Source organism: Ovis canadensis, chromosome 6, assembly GCF_042477335.2.
Source record: "Ovis canadensis isolate MfBH-ARS-UI-01 breed Bighorn chromosome 6, ARS-UI_OviCan_v2, whole genome shotgun sequence".
Taxonomy (NCBI): Eukaryota; Metazoa; Chordata; class Mammalia; order Artiodactyla; family Bovidae; genus Ovis; species Ovis canadensis.
In genome coordinates this window covers 100,948,272-100,974,383 of record NC_091250.1, presented here as the reverse complement: position 1 = coordinate 100,974,383, position 26,112 = coordinate 100,948,272, and the positions used below count along the sequence as shown (strand labels likewise).

At 37.5% G+C, this 26,112-nt stretch overlaps 1 protein-coding gene across 1 annotated transcript; it reads left to right on the top strand.

Annotated features, from left to right (window-relative positions):
* The first annotated feature begins 257 nt into the window (after positions 1–257).
* Positions 258–26,112, top strand: LOC138442588 (UDP-glucuronosyltransferase 2B4-like). Its single transcript, XM_069594263.1, has 6 exons — positions 258–1,137; positions 1,950–2,098; positions 8,076–8,207; positions 13,710–13,797; positions 14,658–14,877; positions 25,458–26,112. The coding sequence occupies exons 1-6, from the start codon at positions 417–419 to the stop codon at positions 25,735–25,737; spliced, it is 1,590 nt and encodes a 529-aa protein (XP_069450364.1). The 5' UTR covers positions 258–416; the 3' UTR covers positions 25,738–26,112.

Genomic DNA, 26,112 nt, shown 5'->3' with positions numbered 1-26,112 from the left:
TTGATCATTTATTGTTTCTGCTGTTTCTGTGCGGGACACAATTGTTGTGACCTCATAACCCTCCATTTTGTTGATGGCACCTTATCTCTAATTTTGTGTCAAAGCGACTGCAGACAAAAGAGCCTCTCACTTGCTATTGTTTTACACTAGTCTTCTTTCTCATAGAATATAATTGATGTGTGTGTACAAGATGGGTGACAGCACTGACAAATCAATACTAAACACACTGTATAATCTGGAAACGTTCTGCACTTTGCCTTTTCACTTGATTTCCACATCTGCTGACTATTCATGTAATCTACTTTTTTAAGGAATTGGAGTTATAATTTAACTTCTGGTTGATGACTTCTGGATATAAGCCTGAGCAATAGCAAAAGTTTACAGTAATTATTTTTAACGGACTGCATATAAGCAAGATGTCTATGAAAAGACTCTCGCTTCTGCTGCTGCTACAGCTGACTTGTTGCTTTAGCGGTGGGAGTTGTGGAAAGGTGCTGGTGTGGCCAGTGGAATTTAGTCACTGGATGAATATGAAGACAATTCTGGACGAACTTGTCACGAGGGGTCATGAGGTGACTGTTCTGATATCTTCAGCTTCCACTATTCCTAATTCCAGCAAACCATCTACTATGAGATTTGACACTTTTCCTACAACTTTAACAAAAAGTGATTATGAGAATTTTATGGAACGTCTTCTTGAGGAATTGACATATGTGGCGAAAGATTCCTTTTGGTCCTATTTGGCAACAGTGAAACGTTCATTTTGGGAATTTTTTGATACTGCTCTAAGTATGTGTAAAGACGCTGTTTCCAACAAGAAATTAATGACAAAACTACAGGAATCAAGGTTTGATATCCTTATTGCAGATGCCGTTGGACCCTGTGGTGAACTGCTGGCTGAATTACTTAAAATACCATTCGTGTACAGTCATTACACCTCACCTGGCCATATAATTGAAAAGAATAGCGGAAGACTTCCATTCCCACCATCTTATGTACCTGTTATGTTTTCAGAATTAAGTGATCGCATGACATTCATGGAGAGGGTCAAAAATATGTTTTACACACTTTATTTTGACCTTTTCTTCACAGCATACAATGATAAGAAGTGGAATCAGTTTTACAGTGAAGTACTAGGTAAGTTGGGCTTCCTGATAGCTCAGTGGTAGAGAATCTACCTGCCAAGGCAGGAGACACAGGTTTGATCCTTTGGTCAGAAAGATCCCTTGGAAAAGGAAATGGCATTCCATTCCAGTGTTTTTGCCTGGGAAATCCCATGGACAGAGAAGCCTGTTGGGCTTTAGTCCACGGAGTTGAAAAGAGTCAGTTATCACTTAGCAGCAAAACGACTAGGTAATTCATGTTTTTAGTTGGTAGAATGAAGTCTTATTTTTCCTAGTGCCTTGGAAGTTGAGTTTGTCTAAATATAAATTCACAAAAATTTATCTCAAATAAGTGAAACAGTGAAATAAAAATATAAAACGACCCTCAATCTAACAAATATTATGCAAACACTTAAATTAGAAGGTAGAGTAAAGCCCATTACTAGTATCAGATACCAGGAAGTCATTTACCACAGACTGAAGTACCTAGGACATCTGCAAGTGACTATCCAACTAACAAAACTTCTTTTTTTAACTTAAAGTCATTAAGAATCTCATAAACTGTCTTGATAAATGAAGACATGTACATTGAGAGTTATACACATTTTGTAGTATAAGTATCCACTTAGCTTTTAGAAACTGTTTCTGCTTATGTAGAAACAGATGTATTCCAGATATACTTTATTATCCTATACTATGCTATGTATAGATTTATCAAGAAACAGACACATTCAAATATCGTGGCCAAAACATCCCAAGTTCCTTTACAAAAAGTATCTAATATACACACATGACAATAGTCTCATTTGATCAAATATTTGTTGTTGTTTTCCTTTTTACTTTCAGGAAGATCTACTACCTTATCAGAGACAATGGGGAAAGCCGAAATGTGGCTCATTCGAAGCTACTGGGACTTTTCATTTCCTCGTCCACGACTACCAAATGTTGAATTTGTTGGAGGGCTCCACTGCAAACCTGCCAAGCCTCTGCCTAAGGTCACCTACTCCTCCTTGCTGTTCTTTGTGAACTTTGTGTTTTCAATAGGAATATTCTGCATTCTTTATTTAGAATGTTTGATTATAAGTAGTCAGATATGGGAACCTGGATAAAGTGAACTTTCACCTAGAAACTGATGTATATCTATATCAGCACATCTATCTGAATTTCATTATCATTACAGAAAAAACTAGAGTACATGGGACACTTTGATAATACATCAATTAAATTGCAATTTCATTATTCACACATAGAGAAGCATCATTCATTAAAGGACAGTTATAGTTCTATATAAAAATATATATTTCATATAAATAAAATAATAACGATATTATCACCTGGTGTTGCCATCCAAACACCTCATCTCACTATAATATGTTACATTATAATTGTATTATAATTATGATAGGATAATTTTGTATATAGCATATTCCAGAAGTGAGTTCTAATATAGACAAATGGTGTAGGCACAGTTTCTACCACCTGACAGTCCACCTGAAATGACAGAACACAATCAAGTTGTAAAAAATGTTATAAGATGGAAAGACCAGAGTGCTAAAGAAATATTCAGCATGAATCATATAATGTATCTCTGATTCACAGACAATTATGAGATCTGAAGGATGCTCAGGAATAAACAGAGGAATAGGGCAGGGGTGGAAGAAGATATGGACTTCTCTCGTAGCTCAGTTGGAAGAAGATATAAAAGAAAGGTAGCTGGAGTAGTAATGACAGTAGCCAAAAAGTCCAAGTTTAGTTTGGATAGGAAAAGGCTGAATAAAGAAGATGATGCTATAGAGGTAAGTTGGAAACAGATAATTGTAAAGATTGGAAACATCTAGTAGGGGCATTGGGAAGAATATTGAAAGGATTAAGAAAGAGGTGATGGCAGTGGTTTGGTCTCTAAGTTGCGTCCGACTCTTGCCATCACATGGACTACGGACTGCCAGGCTCCTCTGTCCATGGGATTTTCCAAGTGTGAATACTGGAGCGGGTTGCCATTTCCTTCTCCAGAGGATTTTCCCAACATGGCAATCCAACCCAGGTCTCCTGCATTGCAGGCAGACTCTTTACCGACTGAGCTATGACAAAAACCCTGAGAAAGAGATAGTCATATATTATTAAAAATAAAAAGCAAGATGTCGTCACTGGGTTGGATTGTAAATGGTAAAGAGTAGGAAGAGACCATTTAGCAGATTATTGCTAGATATAGACAATAATGAGTGAAAACTAGAGTACAGTATTCACAGAGATATCACATTAACTCATTTTTTTCTTTATTTTAAATTAATTTAATTGGAGGATAATTACTTTACATTATTGTGGTGGGTTTTGGCCTACATTGACATGAATCAGGATGATTTATTTTAAATAAATTTAAATAAATCTCTGGGTTGGGAATAAAAACATACAGTTATAGGTACATTCATTTGTATTGTTGGAAATGGGCATTTATTTTAGCTAGTGCTCTGGTGAAAAGCCTTAAAACTTACAAAAATACTTTAATATTTCATCTTCTTCATCTGATAACCAAAACCTTAAAAATTCCTGACATTAAAAATCTTTGTATTAAATGCTGCTGCTGCTAAGTCACTTCAGTCATATCTGACTTTTTGTGACACTATGGACTGTAGCCCACCAGGCTCCTCTGTCCATGGGATTCTCCAGGCAAGAATACTGGCGTAGGCAGCCATTCCCTTCTCCAGGGGATCTTCCCGACCCAGAGATCAAATCCTGGTTTCCTGCACTCCAGGCACATTCTTTACCATCTGAGCCACTAGGAAATGTTAAATTATACTAAATCAGATACAATAAAATATATTAAAGGAGATACAATAAAAATGAGATACAATAAAATATTTACTTGGAAAATAACAAATATAAGATCACAGTTTTCTTGAACATTGAAAAGGCATAAGCTAGGATTACAACTTTTCGGATATATAGCATAGTGGATTATTTGATTATAGAAAGAGAATAAAGATTAAAATCACAGCACACATTTTAGCATAATGTCTTCAAAGTCCACCCATATTGTCGAAAATGGCAGGATTTCCTTCTTTCTCGTGGGTGAATAACATTTCATTCTGAGCACATGTGTCTCCGTGTGCGTGTGTGTGCATGTCTGTGTGTATCTATGAAACATCTTTAAATAATTCATCCATTGGTGGGCATTTAAGTTTTTTCCCTTAGCTAATCGTGGATAATGCTGCAGTCAACATGGAGCCCATATACCTCTTCTATATCCGGTTTTTATTTCCTTTGACTGTGTACTCAGAAGTAGAATTGCTGGATCATACAATAGATCTATCTTTAACTGTTTTAGGAACTTTCAATGTATGTTCCATAAGGGTTAAACCAATTTACATTCTCACTGAGAGTGTAGAAGCATTCACTTTTCTCCACATTCTCACAACACTTTTCTCTTCTTGGTTATAGACTTTCTAATAGGGGAGAGGTAATATCTGATTGTGATTTTGAAATACATTTCCCAGATGACTACTGATGTTGAGTATCTTTTCCTATACCTGGTGACCATTTGGAAATCTTCTTTGTAAAGGGTCTATTTTGTTCATCTGCCCATTCTTTAATTGAATTTTGTTGTGTGAGTTGTGCATATATTCTGGATCTTAACCCCTCATTCAATATGTGGTTACAAAACTTTTCTTCCACTCTGTAGATCACATTTTCGTCTTGTTGATTATTTCTTTTGCTGTGCAGAAGCTTTTAAGCTTGATGTAGCCCCACTTGTGATTTTTCCCTTTTGTTGTGGTCTAGATGTCCTATACAAAAACATCATTTTCCAGACGAGTGTCAAGGAGTTCCTAACCTTATATTTTCTTTTAGGGATGTTATGGTATCTGGTCTTGTGTTTAAGTCATTGATACATTTAAGTCATTGATACATTGATACATTTTGAGTTGTTTTTGTGAGTCGTCTGGTTTTTTGGTTTTTTCATAGTTTATCCAGTTTTCTCAGAAAAGAAAGTGACTAACATTTCCACAATTGGTGTTTTTGTCTACCTTGCTCCCTTGTTGACTATTAGTTGAACCCTGTATGCTGTTCCATGGTCTATGTGTCTATTTGGGGGCCAGTACACTATTTGAAATATTGAAACTTTGTGGTAAATATGAAATTTCAAGGTGTGATTCTTTGGGCTTTTGGTAATGTCAACATTTTAGCAGTATTAGTCTTCTGGTCCATGTCATATGATGACTTTCCATTTATTTGTGTTTTCTTCTGTTTCTACAATTTCTTATAGTTATCACTGTACAGATCTTTCACGTCACTGATTAAATTTATTTCTAGTTATTTTCTTCCTTTTGATGCTATTGTGAATGGGATAGTTTTTTCCAGATGTTTCATTATTAGTACACAGTAAGGAAACTGAATTCTATATAGTGGGAGTAGGCATCCTTATTTTGTTTCTGATTAGAGAAAAAGCTTTCAAGTGTTCACTGTTGAGTATAATGTTAGCTTTGGGTTTGTCATATATGTTCTTTATTACATTGAGATATGTTCCTTCTATACCCTATATGTTGAGGGTTTCCTCATGAAAGAATGTCATATCTTGTCAAAAGATTTTTGGACATCTATTGAGATAGTCAACTTATTTTATGGTTCATTCTATTTATCCTTGCATCACAGAGATAAATCTCACATGGCCTTACTATATAATTCTTTTAATGTGCTCTTGAATTTGGCTTGTTGATATTTTGTTGAGAATTTTTGCAACAATACTCAATCTGGATATTTGATTATAGTTTTATCTTCTTGCAATGTGCTTATCTATTTGGTATCATGATCATGGTGATGACCTTGTAGGATGACTTTGGAAATGTTCCTACCCTCCTTTTTAATTTCTAAGATTTTTTTGAAGAACTAGCATTAATTTTCTATAATATTTCATAGAATACATCAGTGAAGCCATCAGGCCCTGGGCCTTTTGTGTGTTGATAGGTTTTTGATAACCAATTCAATTTCTTCACTTATTAGAGCTGTTCAGATTTTCTACATCTTCCTGATTCATTCTCGGTAGGTTCTGTTTTTAAGAAGTTCTCCATTCTTCTCATATATGTATTAATAATTTCTTAGCTTATAATTATTCATGGTAGTCTCGGGATCCTACGTAACTTTTCAGTATTAGTTGTAATGTCTCCATTTCATTTCTAATCTTATTTACTTGAGTCACTTTTATTCTTGATTAGTCTAACTAAAGGTTTTCAGTTTTGTTTATCTTTTTGAAAAAACAGAGAAGGACAAATGCTATAAGAAATCACTTGTATATGAAATCTAAAAATGCCAAACTTGTAATAACAGAGAGTAATATGGTAGTTTCCAGGACTGAGAGTTGGAAGAACAGGAGAAATATTGTTTAAGGATACAAAATTGCATTTCTTAGAAAATAAATACTAGAGATCTAAGGTGCAGAACAGTGAATATGCAGACATGCTCAGTCATGTCTGACTCTTCGTGACCCTGTGAACTATAGCCAGCTAGTCTCCTCTGTCAATGGGATTTCCCAGACAGAAATATTGGGGTGGGTTGCCATTCAACATTTGGAATTATTCTAGTATGGAAAGTAACTTTTTTTTAATCAGAAAGGATCAGGACCACAAAGCAAAATAATTCAGAAAAAATTCCAGGCAAATACGGATTCACCTGGAGCTTTATTTAGTTAGAACTGAATTACTCAAAAGCTGACCAGACCTGTGCTGCAGAAAGCCCTGGGCACCTTTTCCTCTGTGGAGCAGGTGCTCCCAGGGGTACTCATTGAAGTCAAGTTGAAGGTCCTTCACCGCAGTTAGACATAACACATCCATCTGTGACATTAATTATGCAAGTTCAGGACAAAGGCATCATATGTAAAGAAACACAGCAATATGGTCTCTCAAATAAGGAACTATACAAGTGTAAATTTGGATTACAAATAGAACTCACAGAACTGTTTCATAGAACTTCCAAACTATAATACTTGACTCTTCAAGTCAGTAGTTAGTATTTTGGACAGAGTTTGGAAATTATGACAAAGTCTAAGATGAAGAATAGGATTACAGAGCTGAATGAATGCCATAAACTGATTCAGATCATATATTTTTTCATAGTGCTCATAGTCAGGAAATGAAATATTAATGAATACCTAAATAATTCTCAAAAAGTCTGTCTGGAATAAATAAATGAGTTAGCAGAATTATAATAGCAAAGAACCAAAGGGAGTTGAATCTGGCAAGTAACTTCCTTCCAAGAATCTATCTCTATTAGCTAACTGTATAGTATGTGATAAGAGTAATGTGTACTTTCTAATATAAAACCTGTCTACACATAGAGCTCAGCAATTCCTTTTCTGGATTTATATTCAGAATAATTGAAATTAGGATCCCAATGAGATATCTGTACAACATATTCATGAAAGCTCTATTCACAGGAGCCAAGAGGTTTAAGCAACCCAAATGTCCATCAACAGAGGAAGCAATAAACAAATATCATATATACAAACAATGAAATATTACTCACCTTTAAAAGGCAATTCTGACACATGTCACAACATGAATGAACCTTACATTAAGTGAAAGTAACTAGTCAGAAAAAGACAAATACTCTACAATTCAACTTATAAGAAGTATCCAGACTGATCTCATTTGTAGAAACAAAGTAGAATGAAACTTGCCAAAGCTAGAGAAAGAGGAAAGTAGAGTTTCGTAATGGTCATAGACTTCCAGTTTTGACCAATGAAAAAGATCTGGAGATTGGTTGCACAATGTGAGTATACTTAACACTACTATACTATACACTTAGGAACAATTAACAAAGTAAATTTTATGCCATGTGTATCTTACCACAATATTTTTGTAAGAAATCTCTACTCTAATCTCGAGACAATTTCTGATTTTCTCTCTGTTTTGCTTGTATCAATCCCTTCAATAATGTATGCTATGTTGCTGCTGTTTTGTGATGGGGCAAATTCTTTTTTCACAGGAAATGGAAGAGTTTGTGCAGAGCTCTGGCGAAAATGGAATTGTGGTGTTTTCTTTGGGGTCAATGGTCAGTAACATGTCAGAAGACAGAGCCGAGGTGATTGCATCAGCCTTCGCTCAAATTCCACAAAAGGTAGATACAATAACTTAATCATGAACAACTATTTAATAAGTCTGTGAAACTCTGTAAAGAGATGATTTTAGACATTTCCTATCACTTTGTCACTTGTTCCTTTTCTTTGAAGGACTTCTGAGCACACAGCACACATACAGATGCTCTTGGGAGTTAAATTTTAACAATAAATGTAGTCATGCAATATTGATTCCAGTCAAACAATTCCACTTTTCATTGTTTTTGGAAGTAGGGCTTAATAATTTGTAAGAGAACATACTTCTTCCGCAGCACTAATTAACATTACTAAAAATTATGCTGTTGTTGCTTAGTCATTAAGTCGTCTGAATCATTGCAATCCCATGGACTACAGCATGCTGGGCTCCCCTGTCCTTCACTATTACCCAGGGTTTGCCACGATTCATGTCCATTGATTTAGTGATGCTATCTAACCATGTCATCCTCTGCCAGCCCTTCTCCTTTTGCCTTCAACCTTTCCCAGATCAAGATCTTTCCAAACAGTTACCAGGTGGCCAGAGTATTGGAGCTTCCGCATCAGTACTTCCAATGAATATTCAAGATTGGTTTCCTTTAGGATTGACTGGTTTGATGTCCTTGCAGTCCAAGGGATTTTCAAGAATCTTCTCCAGCACCACAATTCAAATGCATTAACTCTTCAGCGCTTAACTTTCTTTAAGGACTTCCTGGGTGGCTCAGATGGTAAAGCCTATGATTACAATGCAGGAGACCTGGGTTCGATCCCTGGGTTGGGAAGATCCTCTGGAGAAGGAAATGGCAACCCACTCCAGTACTCTTGCCTGGAAAATCCCATGGATACAGGAGCCTGGTAGACAACAGTCTGTGGGGCCGCAAAGAGTAGGACATGACTGAATGACTTCACCTTATCTTACCTTACCTAACCTTCTTTACTATCCAACTCTCATATCCATACATGATTACTGGAAAAAAATATAGCTTTCATTATATGGACCTCTTTTGGCAGAATGATTCTGCTTTTAATATTCTGTCTAGATTTGTCATAGCTTTTCTTTCAAGAAGCAAGTGTCTTTTCATTTCACGGCTACAGTCGCCATCCACAATGCTTTTGGAGCCCAAGAAAATAAAATATGTCACAGCTTCCACATTTTCCCCATATATTTGCCATGAAGTGATGGGACCAGATGTCATGAAAGTATTGTTTTGAATGTTGATTTTTAAGACAGCTTTTTCACTTTCCTCTTTCACCCACATCAAGAGTCTCTTTCAGTTCAGTTCAGTCACTCAGTCGTGTCTGACTCTTTGCAACCCCATGAATTGCAGCACGCCAGGCCTCCCTTCCATCACCAACTCCCAGAGTTCACTAAAACTCATGTCCATCGAGTCGGAGATATCATCCAGCCATCTCATCCTCTGTCGTCCCCTTCTCCTCTTGCCCCCAATCCCTCCGAGCATCAGAGTCTTTTCCAATGAGTCAACTCTTCGCATGAGGTGGCCAAAGCACTGGAGTTTCAGCTTTAGCATCAGTCCTTCCAATAAACATCCAGGGCTGATCTCCTTCAGAATGGACTGGTTGGCTCTCCTTGCAGTCCAAGGGACTCTGTAGAGTCTTCTCCAACACCACAGTTCAAAAGCATCAATTCTTCGGTGCTCAGCCTTCTTCACAGTCCAACTCTCACATCCATACATGACTACTGGAAAAGCCATAGCCTTGACTAGATGGACCTTTGTTGGCAAAGTAGTGTCTCTGCTTTTGAATATGCTATCTAGGTTGGTCATAACTTTCCTTCCAAGGAGTAAGCGTCTTTTAATATCATGGCTGCAGTCACCATCTGTAGAGATTTTGGAGCTCAAAAAAATAAAGTCTGACACTCTTTTCACTGTTTCCCCATCTATTTCCCATGAAGTGATGGGACCAGATGCCATGATCTTCGTTTTCTGAATGTTGAGCTTTAAGCCAACTTTTTACTCTTCTCTTTCACTTCATCAAGAGGCTTTTTAGTTCCTCTTCACTTTCTGCCATATGGGTGGTGTCATCTACATATCTGAGGTTATTAATATTTCTCCCAGCAAGCTTGATTCCAGCTTGTGAGCCCAGTATTATACATGATGCACTGTGCATATGTAAGTTAAGTAAGCAGAGTACAATATACAGCTTTTGTGTACTCCTTTCCCCATTTGAACCAGTCTGTTGTTTCATGTCTGGTTCTAACTGTTGCTTCTTCACCTGCATACAAGTGTCTCAGGAGACAGTTAAGGTGGTCTGGTATTCCCAGCTCTTTAAGAATTTTCCACAGTTTGTTGGGATCCATACAGTCAAAGGTTAACATAGTCAGTGAAGCAGAAGTAGATGTTTTTCTGGAATTCTCTTGCTTTGTCTATGATCTAATGAATGATGGCAATTTGATCTGTGGTTCCTCTGCCTTTTCTAAACCCAGATTGCACATCTGGAAGTTCTTGGTTCATGTACTGCTCAGGTCGAGATAAATGATTTTTGAGTATTACCTTGCTAGCATGTGAAAGGAACATAATTTTACAGTACTTTGAACATTCTTTGGCATTACGCATCCTTGGGTTTGGAATGAAAACTGACCTTTCCCAGTCCTGTGGCCACTGTTATTTTTTCCAAATTTGCTGGCATATAGAGTGCAGCACTTCAACGGTATCATCTTTTAGGATTTGAAATATTTCAGCTGAAATTCCACTAGCTTTCTTCTCAGTAATACTTCCTAAGGTCCCAATTTCTTCACACTCCATGATGTGTGGCTCTAGATGAGTGACCACACCATCATGGTTATCCAGGTTACTAAGACCTCTTCTGTATAGTTCTTCTGTGTATTCTTGCCACCTCTTCTTAATATCTTCTGCTTCTGTTAGGTCCATACCATTTCTGTCCTTTATTGTGCCCATCTTTGCATGAAATGATCCCTTGGGATCTCTAATTTACTTGAAGAGATCTCTAGTCTTTCACATCCCATTGATTTCTCTATTTCTTTGCATTGTTCATTGAAGTCCTTCTTACCTCTCCTATCTATCCTCTGCAATTCTGCATTCAGTTGAGTATATCTTTCTTTTCCTTTCCCCCTTGGCTTTCACTCCCTTTCTTTTCTCAACTATTTATAAAGCCTCCTCAGATAACCATTTTGCCTTCTGGCATTTCCTTTTCTTTGGGATGGTTTCAATCGCTGCCTCTTGTACAATGTTACACACCTCTATCCACAGTTCTTCAGGCACTCTGCATATCAGATAAAATCCCTTGAATCTATTCATCACCTCCACTGTGTAATTATATGGGATTTGATTTCTGTCATACCTGAATGGCTTAGCGGTTTTCCCCGCTTTCAATTTAAGTCTTTCTTCAATTCAAATCTGAATTTTGCACTCAGGTGCTCATGATCTGAACCACAGTCACTCCAGGTCTTGTTTTGCTGACTGTATAGAGCGTCTATCTTTGGCTGTAAGAATATAATTAATTTGATTTCAGTATTGACCATCTGGTGATGTCCATGTATAGAGTCATCAGTTGTTGGAAAAGGATGTTTACTATGACCAGTGTGTTCTCTTAACTAAAGTCTGTTAGCTTTTGCCTGCTTCTTTTAGTACTACAAGGCCAAACTTGCCTCTTATCCTAGATATCTCTTGACTTCTTACTTTTACATTTCTATCCCCTTGATGAAAAGACTTCTTCTTAAATATTCTTTTCTTTTTTTTTACTGTTAATTCTAGAAGGTCTTGTAGGTCTTGCTGAAATCAATTGACTTCAGCTTCTTCAGCATTAGTGGTTGGGGCACAGACTTGGATTGCTGTGATGTTCAATGGTTTACCTTGGAAATGAACCAAGATCATTCTGTCGTTTTTGCGATTGCTCCCAAGCACTACATTTCAGACCTTTTTGTTAACTGTGAGGCTACTCCATTTCTTCTAAGGGATTCTTAACCACAGTAGTAGATATAATGGTCATCTGAATTAAATTCATTGAACTCGACCATTTTAGTTCATGGATTCCTAAGATGTTGATATTCACTCTTGCCATATCCTGCTTGACCATGTGCAACTACCTTGATTTCATTGGCCTCACATTCCAGGATCCTATGTTATTTACAGCATCAGACTTTCACCACCAGACACATCCACAACTAAGCATCATTTCTTCATTGGCCCAGTCACTTCATTCTTTCTGGAACTATTAGTAATTGCCCTCCACTCTTCCTCAACAGCATATTGGACACCTTCTGACCTGGAGAACTCATCTTCCAGTGTCATATATTTTGTCTTTCCATACTGTTCATGTGGTTCTTATGGCACAAATACTGGAGTAGTTGTCAATTCCATTCCCTCCTCCAGTGGACCACAGTTTGTCAGAACACTCGGCTATGACCCATCTGCCCTTGGGTAGCCGTGCAGAGCATGGCTCATAGCTTCATTGAGTTACACAAGCCACTTTACCATGACAAGGCTGTGATCTATGAAGGGGATTAATAAATTATAAATAAGCCAGAATATTTATCTTAGGTGATTGACTGCATATGTTTTCTTCTTTGTAATCAAAACGTGTAAAATTCTAATAAAATAACTTCCCATTTTAACTACTTGATATAAGTAAACTCTTTTATAACAGTCAAAAATAAATCAGTGAATACTGAATATGAAAATGAGCACTAGCATATAAAGAAAGCAAATGAATATGTAGGTTATGTGTAATCTGCCTCTGACTTATTGTATTAGAAATAAAACCACCTATCCATGAAAGAAAAGCTATGACAAGTCTAGACAGTGTATTAAAAAGCAAAGACAGCACTTGCCTGGACAAGTCCATATAGTCAAAGCTATGGTTTTTCAGCAGTCATGTATGGATGTGAGTGTTAGACCATAAAGAAGGCTGAGTGCCAAAAAATTGATGCTTTTGAATTGTGGTGTTGAAGACTCTTGAGAGTCTCCTGGACAGCAGGATCAGACTGGTCAATCCTGTTAATTAACTTTGAATATTCATTGGAAGGACTGATGCTAGAGCTGAAGCTCCAATACCTTGGCCACCTGATGCAAAGAGATGACTCATTGAAAAAGACCTTGATGTTGAGAAAGATTAAGGGCAGGAGGGAAAGGGTGTGACAGAGGATGTGTTGCTTGGATAGCAACACTGAATCAATGGATATGAATATGAGCAGCTTCTGAGAGATGGTGAAGGACAGGGAAGCCTATCATGCTGCACTCCATGGCGTGCAAAGAGTTGGACACAACTTAGTGACTGTAAAGCAACAACAAAGCAGGTTTTTTTTTTTTACTATTTGAATTGTTCATTGAAAATCTCACTTGTCTCTGCCATCATGCGTACATAATTAATACATCAAACGTAGGTATTCCTATTTATGTCTTTATATTACTAGTTACCATTACTTAATATGTCTTCATTTCCTTTCATGTCCTATGGATGGCATGTAATTATATGTATCTTAGTCAATTTAGAAAGTATTAGTATAACTTTGAAGTTCGACTCATAAAATAAAGTATTTCCTTTACTTTTAGCAGGTGCTATGGAGATATGATGGCAAAAAACCAGATAACTTAGGACCCAACACCCGGTTGTATAAATGGCTTCCCCAGAATGACCTTCTTGGTGAGACTTGTCACAACAAATATGAAAACATGAGTAACAGCTGAGCAGAGTGAGAGTGCTTCAACAGGAAACACACTTACAAAGCAATTACTAAAACACTGAAAAGGGAAACTTGACTACTTTATTATTATTTTCTTTGCTATGAGAAAAAAAGGAGAACACATAACAGTTGTCAGTTTGTTCTACATAGTCACATCCCTCACAGCCAGAATCTTTACTTCAGCTGTAATTACTTCTCACAGTGAGCTTTTCAATAATTTCCTGGATTGTTGTTCTGTCTCTGAATTCTTTCCTTATACTTATCATTTCCATTCTGTAGAGGTATGTTAAATGCTACTAAAAAGAAGAACGCTTCTGCCATTACCAATGACTCTCAATTTCCTATTTAAAAAAATGCACAATCATTTTTCTGAAGCAATAACACACTTCATGATAAAATGTAGCTTTTCCTTCCTCTGGTTCCAGTGCCACTACCATTATCCTTCTTTTCCCCTGACACCATTCCTATCAAACTTAATGACTTCACTATATCTTTAGGTGAATAAATTCTGGCATGCCCTCCTCTTTTTTTGCACATGTGGTTTCTTTCACCCAGAATGGTCTTTCAAGTTGTTCACCTGCCAATCCTGGATTCATTTGTGATGTTCAAGTGACTCAGCACTTCTTTCACAAAATCTTCATTTACCCCTTCAGCAGACATAGCTGTTTCTTCTCTGAGTTCTGAAAGCAAGTTAAAAGCACTTTCAATATACATAATAATGTTATCTAAAAGATACTGCTTCTTCCAGTGCCTTATATTACCCATTTCTCATTTTATTCTGTTATAATTAATAATCTTCCTGAAATTCACTCAATCCTAGGCCATCCAAAAACCAAAGCCTTTATAACTCATGGTGGAAGCAATGGTGTTTATGAGGCCATCTATCATGGGATCCCTATGGTGGGCACACCTTTGTTTGCTGATCAAGCTGATAACATTGCTCGAATGAAATCCAAGGGAACAGCTGTCAGGTTGGACTTGGAAACAATGTCAACAAGAGATTTGCTCAACGCATTGCAGGAAGTCATTAATAATCCTTCGTGAGTATATATATATATATATTTTTTTTTTTTTTTCTTTACTAGCCAATCTTTCTAGAGAAGTTGTCATCTGAAGGCGAGGGAGGCAGCCATGAGTCTCCACATAAGCACAATGAGGTGTAAGATTTGCTCAATGCTTCGAAAACAGACAAAAATAACGGGTTGTGAATGTCACATTAAGTTTTTTTCATGGTTTTATGGAAAAGGTTTGTCAGCGTTTTAAAGATAGTGGAGAAATTTTGAAAACTTAATCATTAGAATGAGAAGAACCATTGAAATTCTAATGGATTAAGAAGCATTGAGAACAAAGTTATTGTAGGGAACCATGGACATATGGATACTCATCTGCCCACTTTACTCTTTCAGTATATGAACTTCTCAAATTTTTTTAATTTTTATTTTTACTTTATTTTACTTTACAATACTGTATTGGTATTGCCATACATTGACATGAATCCACCACTGGTGTACATGCGTTCCCAAACATGAAACCCCCTCCCACCTCCCTCCCCAGAACATCTCTCTAGGTCATCCCCATGCACCAGTCCCAAGCATGCTGTATCCTGCGTCAGACATAGACTGGCGATTCGATTCTTACATGACAGTATACATGTTACAATGCCATTCTCCCAAATCATCCCACCCTCTCCCTCTCCCTCTGAGTCCAAAAGTCCGCTATACACATCTGTGTCTTTTTTCCTGTCTTGCATACAGGGTCGTCATTGCCGTCTTTCTAAATTCCATATATATGTGTTAGTATACTGTATTGGTGTTTTTCTTTCTGGCTTACTTCACACTGTATAATCGGCTCCAGTTTCATCCATCTCATCAAAACTAATTCAAATGTATTCTTTTTAATGGCTGAGTAATACTCCATTGTGTATATGTACCCCAGCTTTCTTATCCATTCTTCTGCTGATGGACATCTAGGTTGTTTCCATGTCCTGGCTACTATAAACAGTGCTGCGATGAACATTGGGGTACATGTGTCTCTTTCAATTCTGGTTTCCTCGGTGTGTATGCCCAGCATTGGGATTGCTGGGTCATAAGGCAGTTCTATTTGCAATTTTTTAAGGAATCTCCACACTGTTCTCCATAGTGGCTGTACTAGTTTGCATTCCCACCAACAGTGTAAGAGGGTTCCCTTTTCTCCACACCCTCTCCAGCATTTATTGCTTGCAGATTTTTGGATCGCAGCCATTCTGACTGGTGTGAAGTGGTACCTCATTGTGGTTTTGATTTGCATTTCTCTAATAATGAGTGATGTTGAGCATCTTTTCATGTGTTTGTTAGCCATCCATATGTCTTCTTTGGAGAAATGTCTATTTACTTCTTTGGCCCATTTTTTGATTGGGTCGTTTATTTTTCTGGAATTGAGCTGCAGGTTTGCTTGTGTATTTTTGAGATTGGTTCTTCGTCAGTTGTTTCATTTGCTATTATTTTCTCCCATTCAGAAGGCTGTCTTTTCACCTTGCTTATATTTTCCTTTGTTGTGCAGAAGCTTTTAATTTTAATTAGATCCCATTTGTTTATTTTTGCGTTTATTTCCAGAATTCTGGGAGGTGGATCATAGAGGATTCTGCTGTGATTTCTGTCAGAGAGTGTTTTGCCTATATTCTCCTCTAGGAGTTTTATAGTTTCTGATCTTACATTTAGATCTTTCATCCATTTTGAGTTTATTTTTGTGTGTGGTGTTAGAAAGTGATCTAGTTTCATTCTTTTACAAGTGGTTGACCACTGTTCCCAGCACCACTTGTTAAAGAGATTGTCTTTACTCCATTGTATATTCTTGCCTCCTTTGTCAAAGATAAGGTGTCCATATGTGTGTGGATTTATCTCTGGACTTTCTATTTTGTTCCATTGATCTATATTTCTGTCTTTGTGCCAGTACCATACTGTCTTGATGACTGTGGCTTTGTAGTAGAGCCTGAAGTCAGGCAAGTTGATTCCTCCAGTTCCATTCTTCTTTCTCAAGATTGCTTTGGCTATTCAAGGTTTTTTGTATTTCCATACAAATCTTGAAATGATTTGTTCTAGTTCTGTGAAAAATATGGTTGGTAGCTTGATAGGGATTGCATTGAATTTGTAAATTGCTTTGGGTAGTATGCTCATTTTCACTATTTTGATTGTTCCAATCCACATACATGGTATATTTCCCCACCTATTAGTGTCCTCTTTGATTTCTTTCATCAGTGTATTACAGTTTTCTATATATAGGTCTTTAGTTTCTTTAGGTAGATTTATTCCTAAGTATTTTATTCTTTTCATTGCAATGGTGAATGGAATGTTTCCTTAATTTCTTTTTCTACTTTCTCATTAATAGAGTATAGGAATGCAAGGAATTTCTGTGTGTTGATTTTATATCCTGCAACTTTACTATATTCATTGATTAGCTCTAGTAATTTTCTGGTGGAGTCTTTAGGGTTTTCTACGTAGAGGATCATGTCATCTGCAAATGGTGAAAGTTTTACTTCTTTTCCAATTCGGATTTCTTTCATTTCTTTTTCTGCTCTGATTGCTGTGGCCAACACTTCCAGAACTATGTTGAATAGTAGCGGTGAAAGTGGGCACCCTTGTCTTGTTCCTGACTTTAGGGGAAATGCTTTCAATTTTTCACCATTGAGGATAATGTTTGCTGTGGGTTTGTCATATATAGCTTTTATTATGTTGAGGTATGTTCCTTCTATTTCTGTTTTCTGGAGAGTTTTTAATCATAAATGGATGTTGAATTTTGTCAAAGGCCTTCTCTGCATCTATTGAGATAATCATATGGCTTTTATTTTTCAATTTGTTAATGTGGTGAATTACATTGATTGATTTGCAGATATTGAAGAATCCTTGCATCACTGGGATAAAGCCCACTTGGTCATGATGTATGATCTTTTTAATGTGTTGTTGGATTCTGATTGCTAGAATTTTGTTGAGGATTTTTGCATCTATGTTCATCAGTGATATTGGCCTGTAGTTTTCTTTTTTTGTAGTATCTTTGTCAAGTTTTGGTATTAGGGTGATGGTGGCCTCATAGAATGAGTTTGGAAGTTTACCTTCCTCTGCAATTTTCTGGAAGAGTTGGAGTAGGATAGGTGTTAGCTCTTCTCGAAATTTTTGGTAGAATTCAGCTGTGAAGCCGTCTGGACCTGGGCTGTTGTTTGCTGGAAGATTTCTGATTACAGTTTCAATTTCCGTGCTTGTGATGGGTCTGTTAAGATTTTCTATTTCTTCCTGGTTCAGTTTTGGAAAATTATACTTTTCTAAGAATTTGTCCATTTCTTCCACGTTGTCCATTTTATTGGCATATAACTGCTGATAGTAGCCTCTTATGATCCTTTGTATTTCTGTGTTGTCTGTTGTGATCTCTCCATTTTCATTTCTAATTTTATTGATTTGATTTTTCTCTCTTTGCTTCTTGATGAGTCTGGCTAATGGTTTGTCAATTATATTTATCCTTTCAAAGAACCAGCTTTTGGCTTTGTTGATTTTTGCTATGGTCTCTTTTGTTTCTTTTGCATGTATTTCTGCCCTAATTTTTAAGATTCCTTTCCTTCTACTAACTCTGGGGTTCTCCATTTCTTCCTTTTGTGGTTGCATTAGGTGTAGAGTTAGGTTGTTTATTTGACTTTTTTCTTGATTCTTGAGGTATGCCTGTATTGCTATGAACTTTCCTCTTAGCACTGCTTTTATAGTGTCCCACAGGTTTTGGGTTGTTGTGTTTTCATTTTCATTCGTTTCTATGCATATTTTGATTTCTTTTTTTATTTCTTCTGTGATTTGTTGGTTATTCATAAGTGTGTTGTTCAACCTCCATACGTTGGAATTTTTAATAGTTTTTCTGCTGTAATTGAGATCTAATCTTAATGCATTATGGTCAGAAAAGATGCTTGGAATGATTTCGATTTTTTTGAATTTATCAAGATTAGATTTATGGCCGAGGATGTGATCTATCCTGGAGAAGGTTCCATGAGCACTTGAGTAAAAGGTGAAATTCATTGTTTTGGGGTGAAATGTCCTTTAGATATCAATTAGGTCTGATTGGTCTAATGTATCATTTAAAGTTTGTGTTTCTTTGTTAATTTTCTGTTTAGTTGATCTATCCATAGGTGTGAGTGGGGTATTAAAGTCTCCCACTATTATTGTGTTATTGTTGATTTCCCCTTTCATACTTGTTAGCATTTGTCTTACATATTGCGATGCTCCTATATTGGGTGCATATATATTTATAATTATTATATCTTCTTCTTGGATTGATCCTTTGATCATTATGTAGTGGCCTTCTTTGTCTCTTTTCACAGCCTTTGTTTTAAAGTCTATTTTATCGGATATGAGTATTGCCATTCCTGCTTTCTTTTGGTCTCTATTTGCATGGTACATCTTTTACCAGCCCTTCACTTTCAGTCTGTATGTGTCCCTTGTTTTGAGGTGGGTCTCTTGTAAGCAGCATATAGAGGGGTCTTGTTTTAGTATCCATTCGGCCAGTCTTTGCCTTTTGGTTGGGACATTGAACCCATTTACCTTTAAGGTAATTATTGATAAATATGATCCTGTTACCATTTACTTTATTGTTTTGGGTTTGGGTTTTTACACCCTTTTTGTGTTTCCTGTCTAGAGAATATCCTTTAGCATTTGTTGGAGAGCTGGTTTGGTGGTGCTGAATTCTCTCAGCTTTTGCTTGTCTGTAAAGCTTTTGATTTCTCCTTCGTATTTGAATGAGATCCTTGCTGGGTACAGTAATCTGGGCTGTAGGTTATTTTCTTTCATCACTTTAAGTATGTCTTGCCATTCCCTCCTGGCCTGAAGAGTTTCTATTGAAAGATCAGCTGTTATCCTTATGGGAATCCCCTTGTGTGTTATTAATTGTTTTTCCCTTCCTGCTTTTAATATTTATTCTTTGTGTTTGATCTTTGTTAATTTGATTAATATGTGTCTTGGGGTTTTTTGCCTTGGGTTTATCCTATTTGGAACTCTCTGTGTTTCTTGGACTTGGGTGATTATTTCCTTCCCCATTTTAGGGAAGTTTTCAACTATTATCTCCTCAAGGATTTTCTCATGGTCTTTCTTTTTGTCTTCTTCTTCTGGGACTCCTATAGTTCGAATGTTGGAGCGTTTCATGTTGTCCTGGAGGTCTCTGAGATTGTCCTCATTTCTTTTAATTCATTTTTCTTTTTTCCTCTCTGATTCATTTATTTCTACCATTCTATCTTCTATTTCACTAATCCTATCTTCTGCCTCCGTTATTCTGCTATTTGTTTCCTCCAGAGTGTTTCTGATCTCATTTATTGCATTATTCATTATATATTGACTCTTTTTTATTTCTTCTAGGTCCTTGTTAAACCTTTCTTGCATCTTCTCAATCCTTATCTCTAGGCTATTTCTCTGTGATTCCATTTTGCTTTCAAGATTTTGGATCATTTTCACTATCAATATTCAGAATTCTTTCTCAGGTAGATTCCCTACCTCTTCCTCTTTGGTTTGGTTTGGTGGGCAACTCTCCTGTTCCTTTACTTGCTGAGTATTCCTCTGTCTCTTCATCTTGGTTATATTGCTGCGTTTGGGGTGGCCTTTTTGTATTCTGGGAATTTGTGGAGTTCTCTTTATTATGGAGCTTCCTCACTGTGGGTGGGGTTGTATCAGTGGCTTGTCTAGATTTCCTGGATAAGGAGGCTTGTGTTGGAGTTCTGGTGGGTGGAGCTGGGTTTCTTCTCTCTGGACTGCAGTGGAGTGACCAGTAATGGGTTATGAGACGTCAAAGGTTTTGGAGTAACTTTGAACTGCCTGTATATTGAAGCTCAGGGGTGTGTTCCTGTGTTGCTGGAGAATTTGCGTGGTATGTTTTGTCCTGGAGCTTGTTGGTCCTTGGGTGGAGCTTGGTTTCAGTGTAGGTATGGAGGCATTTGATGAGCTCTAATGCTTAATGTTCCCTGAATTCAGGAGTTCTCTGATGTTTTCAGGCTTTGGACTTAAGCCTCCTGCTTCTGGTTTTCAGTTTTATTTTTACAGCAGCCTCTAGACTTCTCCATCTATATAGCACTGATGATAAAACATCTAGGTTAAAGATGAAAAGTTTCTCCACATTGAGGGACACCCAGAGAGGTTCACTGAGTTACAAGAAGAGAAGAGGGAGGGGGTAGTTAGAGGTGACTGGAATGAGATGCGGTGAGATCAAAAGGGGAGAGAGCAAGCTAGCCAGTAGTCACTTCCTTATGTGAGTTCCATAGTCTGGACCGCTCAGAGGTATTTACAGAGTTATACAGGGAAGAGGAGAGGGAGGAAGTAGACAGAGGTGGCCAGGAGGATAAGAGAGAGGAATGAAAAGGAGAGAGACAAATCCTGCCAGTAACCAGTTCCTTAGGTGTTCTCCACCGTCTGGAACACACAGGGATTCACAGAGTTGGATAGAGAAGAGATGGGGGAGAAAAGAGACAGAGGCCACCTGGTGGAGAAAAAGGAGAGTCCAAAGGAGGAGAGAGTGGTCAAGCCAGTAATCTTGGTCTCAGGTAAAATTGGGTAGTGAAGTTTGGGTTTTTAAATGTACAAAATTGACAACAAAAGCAAAGAGCAAAGGTTAAAAATCAAGAGTAGAGGTTGGATTTTCAAAAATACAATATTAAAGAAAAGAAGCAGAATGCAAAAGGAAAAAAGGAAAAAAAAGGAAAGAAAAAAAAAGGCACAAGAATTATTTAAAAAAACACCAACAACCACCTAAAGACTATATATGGTGTTTGCCTTAAAAAAAAGAAAAGAGTCGTTTGTGTTTTCTTTTTAATAGTAATAGTAGGTTATAGAAATAAAAATTAGAGGAGAAATAGAAGACTTAACTATAAAAAAAAAAGTTAGGGAAAAAAAGGGGAAAAAAAGGAATGATTTTAAAAATAGTGAAAATATATCTGGCCCTTCTCTGATGTTGTGGGCAGTGTGGGGTCACTTCCAAGGCAGTTCCCTCTGTTTAGCTTCTTCTGTTTGCTGGTTTTTTAGGCTCCCTAGTTTGGTCTTGCTGTGGGGAGGTGGGGATGCTGCAAACAAATAGCGTTGTCGTGTGCACACAGTGTCTCAGCCCCGCTGGACCTGTCCCTTCTCGTGGGGTACAAACCGCTCTGGCTCTACGATGCTCAGCCGGGAACCTTCTGAGGCCGGCCCTAGGCTGCGTGCACTTCCCCAGTCTAAGCCGCTCAGGTTCAGCGCTCAGGTAGCCCTCAGAGGCACAGATTCGGTTGGGACTTCGTTTTGTGCCCTTCCCAGGTCCGAGTAGCTCAGGAGTTTGGAGAGCGCGATCGCTGCGAGTTGTCGCCTTTTCTGCCTCTGCTGCTCAGTTTTCTGGATGGACTGCTGGCGCCCCTTGTGAGGCAGATGGTGACTGTCCAGCACCCCCAGAAGTCTTAGCAAAGAAGCCTGCTTGCAGTTTCGTAAGCTAAGTCTCTCTGGGTCTGCAATTGCCCCTCTCCAGCCCTTACAGCTCTGGCTGCCTGTCCCCGGCGGGGGATGGTCTGCAGCTGGCTTTTTCCGTTCCGTCCTTTGTTCTGTGCTTGGTCCTGGCGGTGTCTTATGTTCGAGCTTTTCGCGTGGTAGCTATCCCACAGTCTGGTTTGCTAGCCCAAGTTAGATCTTTCTGGTTGCGCGTGGGGCGTTCCTGCCCGATTCTTACAAAGCACTGAAGCCTGCGCCTCCCACACTTCCCTGCCCTGCCGCCACCTCCTAGTGGTGGATGTAGGCATCTGTGCTGCTTTTCCGCTGGGGGAGTTACTGTTGGGCTTGTAATCTCTTGGTTTTAATTATTTATTTATTTTTCCCTTCCTGTTATGTTGCCCTCTGTGTTTCCAAGGCTCACCACAGACACGGCAGGGAGAGTCTTTCCTGGTGTTTGGAAACCCCTCTTCTTAAAATTCCCTTCCCGGGATGGGCTTCCCTTCCCTTCCCAAGACGGAGCTCCTTCCCCACCTCCTTTGTCTCCTTTTTCGTCTTTTATATTTTTTCCTACCTGTTTTTGAAGACAATGGTCTGCTTTTCTGGTTGCCTGATGTCCTCTGCCAGCCCACAGAAGTTCTTTTGTGGAGTTTGCTCGGCGTTGAAATGTTCTTTTGAGGAATTTCTGAGGGAGAAAGTGCTCTTCCCATCCTATTCCTCCACCATCTTAGGACCGCCACAAATATTTTAAACTCTTAAAAGATAGTTTATTTTCAGTAAACCACCATGACATAATCCATTTCAGATTCCAATTACATTTACTATTTTCCAAGTTTTCTATGCTAATATTTTGACTCCATCTCTGATAAATGATAAACAGCTATAACTTTCTAACTACCCAGTTTCAAATATGTATATCCTATTTATAAATGTGGGTATATTCTTGGTTTGTTGTTTTTTTTTAAAAAATTTTTTTACTGTGGTCATTTTGTCTTGTTTGGAAGAATTATAAAATCTAAACATAATTGACTTGGGAAGAACATGTTGATATGAAAAAGTGAAAGTGTTGGTTTCTCAGTTGTGTTTGACTCTTTGGGACCCCATAGACTGTATCCCACCAATCCTCAGTCCATGCAATTTTCCAGGCAAGCACATGGGAGTAGGTAGCCACTCCCCTCTCCAGAGGATCTTGCTGACCCAGGGATCAAACCAGGTCTCTGCATTGCTGGCCAATTCATTATATCTGAGCCATCAGGGAATCCCATATGTTGGGATATTCCTTCTTTTAAAAAATGGTACACAATTTTTACAGGTTATTTTCCATTTACAGTAATTACCAAATAGTGGTTAAATTTCCAGTGTTGTATAACACCTCCTTGAGCTTATGTTATTCCCAATAATTTTGCCTCCTACTTCCCCACCTGTGTGTTTCTACTGCCCCAAATCTGGTGTCCAATAGATTGTTCTCTGTATCTGCTAGTCTGTAATAATATTTTGATCCCATCATTCATACATGTAAACAACTAGAATTTTCTAATTTTCTCAATTACAACTACGTAGATACAGCTTATAAATGTAAGTATATTCAGAGTTCTTTTATTCGTGCTCATTTTTGTCTTATTTGGAATAGGGAGTTATGTTGGGATATCCCTATTTAAAAACCACATTTTCTGAAAACAGAAATGTTTAATTTCCAAATCACTTCAGGATATACATGAATTTCAATGACACAATTATATTAATATCACAAATATGATGTATATATTCCCCCTTTTTGTCATAATGACTTTGTGAAGAAAGCATTTTGAGATGTGTCAGTAATGGCAGCAAAATGCATTGTGTGTTTTATAAGCAGTGTTATTTAAATTTAATTTTAGCACAGCTATTGTCCTATGTGAGCAGCATTAAAAGCACTTTTTTTCTTTTTTTGAAAGAAACAAATCTTTCACTTGCTGTTTTTATGTAAATGTACATATCTCTAGTATATTTGTATGCCTTTTTAATTTTTAATAATGTAATGTTGGTGTCAAAAATGAAAATATACTGAATGTTCATGATATGCTACATGTTGTATTTAGTAAAACAGTGTTACTTTACACATTTTAAGTAACTTCTTTATTGTAGTCTATTCCTCTTGTATTAAATATATATTTCCAGGATTACTGCAGTCTTTGCAAAAACCCAGTGCTCCTCCTGTGTTTTTGACAGTAAAGGGAGAAAAGTTACTTCCATTGTTATTACCACACTGCCATGTTATAGCACTTTGTGATTTAAGGTTCATAAGCTATATCTCTTTATTCTTCCTTCTTGGCTATTAGTCTGCCATTATTTCAGTAATAGAAACAAGTGTGTCTGCCATGCCTGAGAGTGAAATGTTGAGCCTTCTCCAGGAGGCTCCTGACAAAGAACCAGAACAACAATACAAGAACCAGAACAACAGTACTAGTAAGCATACACTGAGTGTCTACTGCATGCTAGGAATGCCTCTAAGAATCAATACAATATTCTCAAAATAATTAGATAAGATACTATTCCTAGCCATTTCATATAACAATGAAAAACCGAGAAACAGATTCTATCATAATTGAGCCCTCCAAAGTAAAATTAAAAGTTTAAAAAATAAAAATGTTTTAAAATGTTAGTAAAATTAATTTTCTTAAAAACAATCAGAGGAACAGAAAAATTAAAAAGCAGCCAACAAAGTAAGAGTCAGGAATCAAACTGAGTCAATCTACTTCCACACTCTCAACCACCACTTCACTAATGTAAGACCAGCCCTGTCTGGACATGTCTCCAAACCTCATCCCTGATTTACCTGCTATATCTAGATTATAACATTTTGGAATACATCTACCAGGTCTATTAACAATTCTTTATGAGACAATTCAAACTTTGGACAAACATATTACGAATTTCTTTTCTTTTCTTTCCCTTTGGGACAGCTTGTTCCATTCTTTAGAATACACAACCTTGTTCTCTCCCATTTTCTTTCTTTTCTTTGTAGCTTGAAAACTGTGCATTTAAGGAATCCTAGCCCATAAGCTAATATCTCAATAATCACCTCGGAGAAAATTATTGTTTTTCTTCCACTCTGTGTTGCACTCTGTTACCATCTGCAAGGAATTTTCACATCTTTATCTATTATAGCTCATTCCATAAATGATAACTGTTTGATTTTCCTTCAGCTACAAAGAGAATGTGATGAGATTATCAGCCATTCAACATGATCAGCCTATGAAGCCCTTGGACAGAGCAGTCTTCTGGATCGAGTTTGTCATGCGCCACAAAGGAGCCAAGCACTTGCGGCCAGCTCTCCATGACCTCACCTGGTTCCAGTACCACTCTCTGGATATCATTGGGTTCCTGCTGGCCTGTGTGGCAACTGCCATATTTGTCATCACAAAATGTTGTCTATTTTGTTGCTGGAAGTTTGCTAAAACAGGAAAGAAGGGGAAAAGAGACTAGCTGTATCTGAGACTCAGCACAGGTGTCCCCAAACTCTGAGATCGAATGCCTGATGATCTGAGGTGGAGCTGATGCAATAATAGAAATAAAGTGAGCAATACACGTAATGTGCTTGAATCGTCCCAAAACCATTGCTTCCTATCCCAGTCCATGGAAAAATGGTCTTCCACGAAACTGGTTCCTGGGGCCTAAAAGTTTGGGTACTGCTGCTCTAGCACTTCTGCCTCATAAGTAGAACTCCTCCATAAAATGATGTGGGTATGTATTGAAATTTATTATTTTAATGCAAAAGTATACTAAAAAGGTGTGGTTGAATTTAACTGTTTTTCACATGTTGGGTGTAGAAACAAGAACAATAAAAGTCTATTCATAGTA

What these genes read in the sequence shown, in the direction of transcription:
- LOC138442588 (XM_069594263.1), top strand. Translation starts at nt 417, where the DNA reads ATGTCTATGAAAAGACTCTCGCTTCTGCTGCTGCTACAGCTGACTTGT. An exon ending in GTTTTACAGTGAAGTACTAG is followed by an intron (nt 1,138 to 1,949) that starts GTAAGTTGGGCT and finishes TTTTACTTTCAG; the next exon opens with GAAGATCTACTACCTTATCA. An exon ending in TCCCCAGAATGACCTTCTTG is followed by an intron (nt 13,798 to 14,657) that starts GTGAGACTTGTC and finishes ACTCAATCCTAG; the next exon opens with GCCATCCAAAAACCAAAGCC.